We start from the raw sequence: 12144 nt of genomic DNA, 5'->3' as shown, positions 1-12144 counted from the left end.
CATAAGTTGACTGTTAACCTGAAGGCACTGACTCACACATCCCTTTGGCAAAGGTTTGTATCTATTGCTTTCTGTGCTTCATACAGAACGATATCCCATGCATACAAATGACTAGTTTTAGATTTACATTTTTCAAATGACAAAGAAGTTTCAAGGGGGGGAAAAAACGATTGTGCTATGAAGATTTTACGGATCTGGGAACATCCAGCCAGAAGGCAGGGGTATCGCACTGTTACCTAACAATGAAACGCTCCATTCTGAATGGCTCTGGATCCCCAATTTGCATAATTAGTTTAGTACGCTCTGAAACTGGTATGCAAAACACTGCTGCGAGATTGACTCCCAGGTCATTAACTGAGAGTCTGCAGTCATCTGTATAATTGAGGAATGGTTATATGGCAAGATTGTTTTGCAAATTCATTCTCGGAGGAACAGCAATCAGAATAACCCAAGTGTCTGCCAGCCATATCCGTGGGCTAAATTGCCATCACCCTTCCATTCAGGTAAACAAAAATTTCACAACTTGCATCGAAACATTAAGTTGGTGGGAGGGAAAATGTGAAATAGAGGACAAAGCCATCTTGCTCTTTCCTATAAACTTCTACTCAGAACTTATACAGGAGTTGTTGTGTTTGTAAATACGTCGTAACTGACTGCATTTCTGCTCTGTTGGCCGCAATACATTTTACAACAGCAAGCAGTTGCTGCATCAATGCTCAAGGTTTGGTGGGTACTTTTTCCTGAGTCAGCTTCATCAAACTTTTGGTAGTTCTTCCTGCTTAAAGGGTCAGTAGAAAAGGCTCCTGATTTAATTTTAATCAAGGCAAGATTGTTTTTAAAGAAACACCAAGAATGCAAGTAGCTTAATTTTGCATTAATGGGACACTGATGTTCACCCTTAATCTTCAGATACTACTGGGCAGAAAAATCTTTTCCAGCAAGTACCACAAAGCAGCAAATATAAACTAAAGTAGACAAAACCTTCCAGATTTGTAGAAATGAGTCCCACGGAAGGCTAGCTCAACTCAATCCCTGTTGACTTTCTATTCTGCAAACACATCTGAATTAATCTGCATGAAGTTTGGTTGTTGAAATTGGTTTAAAAATGGCCTCTGAAATACTATTTCATCTGTCTTTAAAATGCTTTATATCCATTTTATTATATAGTCGGTCCTCTGTATCCATGGCTTTAGCATCTACAGATTCAACCACCCACAGTTTGAAAATATTACCCAATTTAAAAAAATCAAAAGCAAGCGTTAATTTTGCTATTTTATATACAGGACTACATTTTACTACACCATTGTATATAATGGGACTTGAGCATCTGTGGATTTGATATCTATGAGGGGCCCTAGAATTAACCCAAGCAAAAACCAAGGGCCCTGTGTACATTGGGAGCTCTTGGTGGGCATAAAAATGAAATTTAACTAACATATTAGTTAAGTTTATGAAACGGATGGGAAAAAGTCCTTTAGTCAGGTTCTTTTTGAAATGGCACCATACCTTCATTCTTCCTTGATTTCACCAACGTGACCTTCGTGGGCTTTGCAGGTTGATTGGAGCTGACCGATCTCCGGTCGGATCTTGGCGACAAACTCCTCTCTCTGCTGGCACTTCGGTCTCTCACCCAGCTTTTCTCGTGCCTCCGGGTTGCGCTCGCAGCACCGCGGGAACTCCTTGGGTCATGCATGTCCTCTTCGTAGCTGTCCTCATCGTTTTCAGACACTGGGTCTGGATCTGTCCGAGTGACTGGGATGTGGACTTTTTTCATCCTTCGGATGGTCTGGAAGATGTAATATCAATCTGTTGAATTTCTGATAAAAGGTAGAACTATCTATGATCCATTAATTTGAGACCAGTTGAACTACCATGGCTCAATGCTGTGGAATCATGGGATCTGTAATTTGATCCGCAAATGTGCGCCGTCCATAGTTGAAAGAGTCTAACATGACTTCCCACCCAACGCCATATTTTTCATTTCTTTGGCAGGAATGAAGTGACCAGCGCTTTACAAACAGTAAGAGCTTTAAGCATGCCTGATTACAATGAACACAATCTATAAATCAATTCTGTGGTCAAGAGGAACTAATTAATTCAAGAAAGACAACCACTAATGACTACAGATAATATCTCAGAACGGTATGGAGAAGAGTGTAAAAGTTAATTGTAGCTGAACTGTAGAAACCCATCACCAAAACACAATTCTGACAACCAAGGAAGATACTGGTGCATAAATACCCCAAAGGTACCAAATCTTATCTGATCCTGGAAACTTTATACTTGGATGAGGGCTACTAATGAAGACGAGGTGCTGTAGGCGATATTCCAGAGGAAGGAACTGGCAAAACCACTTCTGAGTACAGTTGGCCCTTCACAACTGCAGGATTTGCTTTTGTGGATTTGATTAATATGTTGTCTCTAGGAACCTCTAGGTCCCCAGCACAACTCTGATGGACACTGACCAGAGTCAGCCTGGAGGACATAGAGGTTCCCAGTGAGATGTTGTCTTGGGTAAATCAATGATGTTTTTTTTCTAATCCATGGCTTTCCTATTTTTGCAAGGGCCCTGTGCTCCTATACACTGCGATAGTGGTGGGCTTATTGTATTCCTTGTCTAAGAAAACCCAATGAAAAATTCATAGAGTTGCCATACGTCGCCAAGTAACCTGAAGGCACATACACATATGCATGATGCAATCAGTACATCTGACTCCTTACTGAGGACAAACGAGTAGGTCTTTGCCCCAAGAGACTTACAACTCAAAATCCAACCCAGGAAAACAACAGACAGAGAGATGGAGGAAACAAGGAAGAATACACGCAACACTCCCACATGCCTATGCCTGGTCTAGAACTAGGATATTCATGATAAAGCCTGAAATCCCATACAAGCTTCCAGGAATGCAAGCTCTCTTTATTTGGGTAATAGTTCTTCCAAACAAGAACATCTCTCTCATGTGTATGATTTCTTTATATTTGGGGGGGGGGGGATTAATTTGCTTCAAAAGTACAAAATTACCCAATACTATCATCTGAAACATGGTAATTAATGAAGCAGTCTCCCCACTAGAAAGGAAAAATGAGAAAGTGCAAAATGTATAAAGGAGGCTCGTGTATGTGGACCTTGTTGCTACTCAATATTTTAGTACTTGACAAGACCACTGGTGTGGAAAGTCACTTCACCTCGCCCAGAAAGATCTGTCAATAGGCATGAAATAGAGGCTCTTGTGGTACACTTGGCAGGCCATCAAAACAATGAAAACAAACAAAGAAAAAATCCATGGTTGAGTTACAAATCTGTCACAAAACTGTGCAACTCAACTTTCTTTCAGAATGACTGAAGACCGCTTTTGTGTCCAATGATTCTGAGGAACATACTCCAAATAATGGTACAGGAAGGGGTACTAGCCAATGCGCCTAACAGTTTCTCTGCATCCCTTTCAAAGACAGGCAGGACTGGGATAACTTCATCTTCCTCTATTTATAGTTTAGAGCTCAATATATTAACTAGACAACAAAAAGAAAGGCCCTGGCTTGAAAGCTAAACTGGAAAGGGGGAAATGATTCATGGAGAAGATGGTGTTTGGAACGAAAGCTCTCCTTCAATGAGGTTCACCGGCAAACACCTAAATATGTGTAACCTCAGATAACATCTTTACTGCCTACAAACGTATCACCTGTAGTCTACCTCTGAACAGCATTTTCTGGGGATTTCAGTTTTTGAATTGGTAGCCTGGGGAATCTTTTGGGGTGATATTATATCTTGTTGAAACTAGAGTAGAGAAAGCCAGGCCAAGCAGCACAAAACCAACTAGAACTTCACAGCTACCGGCTTAATTTGGCTTAATTTCATTCACAATCTAACTGGGTATGTGAACCAACTGGTTTGCAAAGAAGCTGTTAAATGAAATTTACAACCACTATGCTAAGATTTTAGAAATCCTCACCACGTTTTGCTATATTTGAACTGGAAGATGGAAAGAAAAAAAAAAGATGATTGTGGGACACAGATGGAGGGAGCCTGTGGATCCACAGAGCACACCTGATTCTCCAAACTATAATTTGGAAGATCGAATTGAATTAATCTTAAGTAACATGGTTCTTGTTTCTACTCTGACAAAGTATCAATATTTTGGAGATTCTTTTGGGTTTGAGACACTGAAACGCCCCACACAAGCCATTTTAACACCCTCTATAACAACAGTACATGACAGGAACTTGCTAGGCAAGCCAGCAGGTAAGACATGATGAGGACCTTATATCACATCCATTAATACTTTGAGAAAATATATCTTAGCACTGACATAAATCAAGCTTGCTATCTTTGATACTGACACACTCTGAGATGGCTGGATGATCCCCTGGATCAATTTTAAGGATTTTGGGGAATGATAGTGGACAAAATCTGCATGTCCAAGAGGAAAACATACCAGGACATGGAATCAAGCACTAACAAGAAGAAGGAAACAATTTAAAGAAGAGAGAATACATCCTGAAAACAGAAGTATCTTATTTTTTTTGCATGAAATAAACTGCTATTGTTTATGACAAAGTAGAATATGCACTGCTGATGAAACATTGTTTTGCAGATTTAAGAAAAAAAGGTTATTTATAAAACAGTGTGTGCCTCAAAGAATAGCAGGAATCAATATAATTGCACAGTGCGGTGGCAAATGGCATATGCTGAACATGAAGCAACCGCTGTTTGTTGATGCATGAGGGGAGAAGGAACAGCATTCAATACTCAGGGTGCTTGACACACTCTGTTTAACTCTGCCTTGAACATGATGAGAGAGTCAAAGGAGAGCAAGGAAGAGGCTGTGAATCCGAGGCTCCAGATCAGAGATGGCTGCTGCCTGGTGACCCTTTAGTCATCCGTCCATGGTGGGAAAGGAGGCAGAAATGGAGCAGGACATTGAAGGGCAGCTCCAAGAATTTATGTGCTAAAGCAGGGGCCCCCAAACTAAGGTCCTTGGGGCGCACGTGGCCCTCCAAGGTTCTGTGCCCCTAAACACAGCAAATATGGTGGTCCAGTTTTGCCTGGTTATTTTGGAGCCCTTGCCGTTCCAGCATCCATGTCACTAATCCGATATTAAGCCCTGCTTTGGGATCTCAGCTGTTCTCCCCCCAAAAAGCTAAGAATGATTCCAGTATACACACAGCAACCATCTTTCAGCAAGTAGTTATGTAAAGAATTCTGAGCTGTCAGATGATAAATGTCATCGAATCCACCCTTGAGGCTTGTTTTCAATTCATCTGAGCAAACCCGGCCCAGAAACAGTTTTTTTGGAAGGAGTTGACCCTTGTGCACAAAGCTAGGGGTAGGGAAAGAGGTTCACTTACAATTTTGGCATTTTTCCCACTTTTCCTCAGCTGCTGAACAGCAAAAGCATGCTCCACATTATCCATCGATACACCGTTAACCATTGCAACACGATCATTCTCCCTAGAATTGGGGGGGGGGGGGGTTGGATAAGGAAGAAAAGAAGGAAACCTGAGAACAATTTCAACACTTTGTTTTGTTCCAGAAAATAGCATTTTTACTCAACCAAATGTGGTAGAAGTCTATTTCCGATTGTTTTGATAAGAGCAGGGGATGGAAACTGGTCCCTGGACCCAATGAATTTGTCATTGTCTGAACCACAGAGACCTCAAAAAGGAACAATGGAAGAGAAACTGAAGAAGGCAGTTGAGTTTTCTGTGTAGATTTGCCCCTCTGGCTGAACTGAAGTTTGATTCCACACTTACTGCAGCAGTCCTTCTGCTGGACCTCCTTTGAGCACATCTGATATAACTATCGATGTTTCGCCGCTTTGGAAATGGGGATTATCTCTTCCGCCAGATATGGCAATGCCAAACCCGAATCCAGGAGCCTAGAAAAGACCAGAAAGAAGTTCAAATCACAATCTTTGTGTAGTTTGGATCCTATTTTTTAACCTGAAATTAACAATGAATTGGGCTTTTAGACAAAGCATACCATAGAAGCACACTGGAGGACCTAGAAAATGCCTAGAGAAGTGTTAGGATTTCGGAGCATTCTGGATAAGGGATATCAATATTTCAACAAACTAAGGAAAAATGACACACAAGAAAGGGAATGTGAGAACCAGGGGCTTGTGACTTCTTTAAGACTGCAAGACAATATGTTTCCCTAAATACAGCTTGCATTGGGAAAACGTGGGTCATTAAATGAATACTTAACATATTTTTGCTTCAACATTATTCCTGTTCAAAACAGCCTACAGTCAAATGTAAATGGTGCATCAAACTGATAAATCATATGAAACTCCTAAGAGTTCTTTACTTAGGAGACAGACCCAAAGGATCAGAGGAATGGCTATTACAATTCCATCATGTTGGGCAACTATGAGGGGTTGGTTTAGCTGCTTTTAGCAGATTCTCTAGGTGTTTCCGTCCTGGAAGCCCTTGGAAGCGACTGATGTGCTTTATTCCACTATAATTCAGAGCGAAGTCTAAACCCAGAGGAGCATGAAGACACTGCATTCCATCTTGCATGATTGCCTTTCTGTATGTTGCATCGTACTTGCTTTCATGTTTCACAACCAAGAGCTGAACTCTAGGAAAACAATACTAGGAACAAAAAGGTTGGCTGTCCTGCGGCAGCTCTGCCAGGAACGTGAGGATGTAAACTTTATCATGACCTAAAAAAGGGCCACTTGGATCAAGGCATGACTGGAAGGAATTGAGGGTTTTTTAAAAATGGGGCATTATATTAATGCATGGGGTGGGGGGGGGGGGGGGAATCCCTATGAATGCCCATGGCTATAAAAAGGAAGAAAACCAGGCAGTTTCAGGCAGGCCAAAGATAAGGGCGTGGGGGAATTTTGCCATATTAAAGGGACTCCCGAGACAGTCACCCCCAGTTTAAGGAAAAGATAGGTGGTGGGGAAATCTGGCAAAATTGCCCTGACAGGTCAAGAGTTTGCTCATTTCTGCCTTGTTGCGGCCCTGAATCTCGCATTTGAGACAGCTGCCTCTGACCTGCCATGAGGGCAACCCCTTTGCTTCTGTATTGTGAATGCAAGCCAGAGTTCAATGTTAGGGAAAAGTATTGCTACCAATTGAGGGGCTGCTGCCCTTGAAGCATCTGGCTGCCCGCTGCTAGAGACCGAATGCCAAGCTAAATGAACCCCCATGGGGGACTTCTGACTTTCAGTATGCCGCGCAGTGCTGCCTATTGCCAAGTTATTTCCAATTTAAAAGCAGATTTTGTGAAAAGCTGTCACTGTTCCAATTCAACGCACAACTGGGGGGCCTGCCCCTCCCCCTCTCCCCCCGCCACATTTCTGGTCAAAGCTTTCCAAAGGATGTTGCTGCAGCCGCTCTCTTCATTTCGTTAATCCAATTAGCAAAACAGATGCTCGTTCACACAGAATCGGAGAGGTAATCTCACTCCTGCAAAATCCAATCTTTAAGGAAGTTCGGTCAACTTGCAGAACAGGGGAGATGGAGAAATCCTGGTTAACTGGTCCAGTTTCAGTGGCTGGAAGAAGCCCGGCTTTCAAGCCTCAGGAGGCACTTTTCCAGGCAGGAATTTAGAGCATATGGTGCAGTAGAGCTCTCTGCCCGACTTTGGAAAGCCTCCCGTTCAGGCTTCGCTCCCCAGACTGCAGTATACATCTCATTGCACCAGGGCACAAGGAGCACAAATCTACCTGGTTCTGTCAGGCACTCAAAAGACAAGGGCTGATTAAACAAGGGACACGGCTGGTTCACACAACCTCGCATTTTTGAACCAATGGACAAAAGCAAGGCAGATGGTCCTGACATCCATTATCCTTCATCCAACAAATTCACCTTGAGATGCCCAGGCTTCCCACCCAAGCTTAGGCTTGCCCACTTGAAACAGGCTCTTGTACGACAGCAATGGAGGGCAGGCTGCAGCCCTCCATCTGCCCTAGACAGCACAAACAACAGTGAGGCATGCTGGGAGTTGCAGTCCCTAACCGTTTCTCCATCCGTTCATACATGATGAAAGAAGTGACATTGCATTTCATACTGCATCCATAATTTCACTTACTCATGTCTGAAAAGATATGGTCTCTCTAGGCATTTCTATTGTATGCTTCTTTCAGAAGTTTTTATTGTTGCTTTTGTTATTGTTGTTGTTGTTGTTATTATTATTATTAACTTTATTTATACCCCACCTTCCTCCCTGTAGAAACTCAATGTAGCTAACAACCACAGACCTCAAATGCTAAAAAGCTGTTATCTGCAAGCATTTTCTAAGTCCTTCAGCACGTTTCTGTGGTATGATTCTGCCAGAAGTCATTCAGTTCAATAGGGTTCACTATTGCAACAGTTTCATGTTTCCATGGTAAATTCAGGAACATATCCCCGAGGGCTAAGGGGATCATACTATATAAAGGTTGTCGGGCAACACATCGACAGAGCATCACCTCTCCAATATCTGACGATTAAATTTGGCCACTTCACACCTACATAAGCACTCACCTCTACAAAACACATTATTGCATCTTATTGTTAGCCATTTGGAGCATTACACATGCAAAGACACAATACAAATTTAATGAACAAGAGGAGGAGCTTAAATTTCCATGAAGGTCTGCAGTGTGGCCATTGAAGCATCCTGCTAATTTCCAGTACAGGCACAGAGAGCCAAGACCATTGCTCCACGTAGACCAACCCTGTCTGTTGAAAACCGAGAGCCTTCTCCAGGGTTTGAGACTCCAGCCATTGCCCAGCCCTGCCTCCAAGCACCAAGGACTGAACTTGTGACCTTTTGCATGCAAACCATCTGCTCTTATCAGTGCGCCACAGCACTTCCCCAGTGGAAACAGGGCTGGAGATAGATGCAGGGAGAGCTTTACAATTGTGAAGCATGCACAAAGCTTTGCTTTTGACCATTAGCATATCCTTTGTTGTGCTGCCCACACCTTCACTGAAACGAGGGGGAAACAAAACAAGCCTGCTTCTATGTGATCCCAAGTTTAAATATAATCCCAGCTAAGAGGCATCCTGCACTGAGAATTGGTGCAGAAAGGTGGTCAGAATGCATACCCAAACTATGATAAGCAGTTTACAAACACACCCGTATATAAAAAAAAAATAGGAAGGTTTCCTTTCTTTTCTCCATCTGGACATCTGGATATTTGCTATTGTTTCCAAGAGCGGCTAGTATCCTGAGTTACAGACACAGAAGTATAATCACAGAAACTTACTCTGTGAAGCGTCACTGTGTGTTGTTCCCATATCGCCGTTTCTTCCATTGTTGTGCTCTGATGAAAGGGAAAGGAAAAAAGACGTCAGAATTACTTTCTTGTGGCCGGTAATGAACTTTTATCAAAGTATAATAAGCAAAAGCATACGGTTATTTTTTCAAAATAATATGTCCCAGTCCTTGCTCAAAACCAACAAAGCCAAGTCAAACAGATTGGATATGTTGTTTCATTTTTCAATTAAGGTCATAAAAGTTGCTCACTGTAACTTCCCATGTTTTACTGGACCAGAGGGAACGGTGCCAACTATATGTACCTCTTTGTATCTACGCCAGTTTTCAGCATGGATCAAAACAACTGCTACATAATTATTGGGCGGGTCTTTCTCCTTGCTTAGACACTTTTAATTGGCACCAACAAAAAAGCCTAGATATTAAAATCTTTAAAAAGAGATGGATAAAACTGAAATATTTCAGCTATGCTTGCTTAGGAAAGAAGTGAATAATCATGTGAACTGATAGCAGCCAAAATCCAAAAGCAAAAACAGACACATCTCTTCTAGCCTAACTTCTGATCTTTAGTCGCTTCTTAACTGTGATCCAAATTATGCTCATGTAAAAATAAATGTGTTTTCTGTATTACAGAAAGTTATGCTGCCAATGCTGCAATTGTGTAAACTCACACTTTTGGAAAACCAACTGAAATGTGATTGTTGCAACTCATGCCAAATGGAAAACAAGCAAACAAAGCTAAATGACACAGTGGTGTCAAGCCACTGTTTGTAGAGAAATCTTGGCATCCCTCAACTGACCACAGATATACACACAACATCCAAATTCTCCTGGATTATTTCAGCAAGAATTCAAGCATTGGTGGTGTTAAGAAAGTCTCTTCCTGTCTCCAAACGTCATTTGCAAGACAAAAGGCAGAGGGAAGAAAGGGAACTACATTGAATAAAAGCATGTATTTTTTTTTTGGCAATCTAGTCACAGGGCAAAAACCTAACAAGGATGCATTCATACTGTAGAATTAATGCAGTTTAGCACCTCTTTAATTGCCATAGTTCAATGCTATGGTATCTTAGAAGATGTAGTTGTCGTTTACAACATCTGCCAAAAAGTGCTGATATCTTAGGTAAGGGTTTCCCCCTGATATTAAGTCTAGTTGTGTCTGACTCTGGGGGTTGGTGCTCATCTCCATTTCTAAGACAAAGAGCCGGTATTGTCCATAGACACCTCCAAGGTCATGTGACCAGCATGACTGAATGGAGTGCCGGTACCTTCCCGCCGGAGCTGGATCTACTCACATTTGCATGTTTTTGAACTGCTAGGTTGGCAGAAGCTGGGCCTAACAGCGGGAGCTCACACTGCTTCCCGGATTTGAACCGCTGACTTTTCGGTCAGCAAGTTCAGCAGTTTAATCTGCTACACCACTGGGGGCTGATATCTTACCAAACTACAAATCTGAGGATTTCATAGCACTGAGCTATAGCAGTTCAAAACTGCATCAATTCTACAAATGTAGGTGCACCCCAAGACAACAAAAGGGAGTTCAAACGATTCCAGCATAAGTTGCATTGAACTTTGGAGCGCATAAAAGATATTGTAAGAGGATCAACACTCTCCATGTCAGTGAGCATCATAAAGGCGCAACCTGGCTTGACACCGGACACCAAGATAGGGTGTAATTCAAGCGGCTGGATTTTCCCTCCTCCCACTGATCTCTCTCTCACACACACACACACATTAAACACACAAACACCTTGGTGCTGCTTTGTCGGTGGAATGTGATTTGCCGCCCATTTCACGCTCGCTATGGATTATGGCAGGCGAGCCACTGCGCTGTACAGGAAGGTTACATTTTCCCTGACTCTGCACTTCGACGTACGCTAATCTCCTCTCACGTGAATGCCAACACTGCAGACCCAACCGGGTTCCCATGTCAGACAGCAAGATTAAAATCTATTGGTGGGGATGCTTTAAAAAACAGTCTGAAATTTTAAATAAGGCAGAAAAGATGGCAGCTGGGGGAAAAGAAAACTTGCCAGCTATACTATATGGAGATCTATGTCCTTGTATGGTTTGGGTGTTAAGATTATAGGTGCATCCACACTGCAGAAGGAATGCATTTTGACACTACTGTAACAGCCATAGCTCAATGCTATGCAATTGTGGGCATTGTGGGTTTGGTGAGATAGCATCACCCTTTGGCAAAGAAGGCTAAGGGCCTTGCAAAACTACAGTTCCCAGGATTAAACCACGGCAATTAAGGTGGTGTCAAACTATATTAATTATACAGCATAGATGCACTTAATGACTCTGGTGCCCAGGGTTTGAATCCTTGCTTGTCCATGGAAACCAACTGGATAACCTTGGGTGAGTGCCATACTTCTAGTTTCAGAAAATCCTATGATAGGTTCACCTTAGTAAGTTGGAACCAACAACTTTGCATTAGAAAGCCACTATTTTTGTGGTGGACTATGACTATTCAAGCCCTGGAAACACACTGGGTGATTCTAGGCAGCTCACATTCTCTCTCAGGCCCCTTCCACACAGCTGAATAAAATCCCACATTATCTGCTTTGAACTGGGATATATGGCAGTATGGACTCCGATAACCCAGTTCAAAGCAGATATTGTGGGTTTTTCTGCCTTGACATTCTGGGTTATATGGCTGTGTGGAAGGGCCCTCAGTCTCAGAGGAAGGCAAACCTCCACAGAACAAATTTTGCCAAGAAAAATTTGTGATATTAGAGTCAACGTAAGTCAGAAATGACTTGCACATAACAATAACAACATTGCATAAGGCAGGAGGGGAGGGACTAAAGGCTATGCCATGAATAGAAATAAAGAAATTGTTGGAAAGGTCAACCACAGAACCTTGTTCAAGCCAAAGTATGGAAGAAAATACTTAAAACTAAATGATTAGAACCATTTTTAGT

At 42.2% G+C, this 12144-nt stretch overlaps 1 protein-coding gene across 13 annotated transcripts in view; it reads right to left on the bottom strand.

Annotated features, from left to right (window-relative positions):
• Positions 1–12144, bottom strand: part of tjp1 (tight junction protein 1) — a 137442-nt gene that overhangs the window by 28756 nt on the left and 96542 nt on the right. For all 13 annotated transcript variants that reach the window (XM_062963342.1, XM_062963332.1, XM_062963344.1 and 10 more), the window contains 4 exons: positions 9207–9263; positions 5752–5876; positions 5347–5449; positions 1507–1786 (listed from right to left, as the gene is read on the bottom strand). In XM_062963342.1, coding sequence (XP_062819412.1) covers positions 1507–1786; positions 5347–5449; positions 5752–5876; positions 9207–9263 — 565 coding nt within the window. The remainder of the gene's footprint in view (positions 1–1506; positions 1787–5346; positions 5450–5751; positions 5877–9206; positions 9264–12144) is intronic.

This window comes from Anolis carolinensis, unplaced genomic scaffold, assembly GCF_035594765.1.
Source record: "Anolis carolinensis isolate JA03-04 unplaced genomic scaffold, rAnoCar3.1.pri scaffold_11, whole genome shotgun sequence".
Classification (NCBI taxonomy): domain Eukaryota; kingdom Metazoa; phylum Chordata; class Lepidosauria; order Squamata; family Dactyloidae; genus Anolis; species Anolis carolinensis.
Note: the sequence above shows the minus strand (reverse complement) of the source record. Positions and strands in the feature narration are given on the sequence as shown.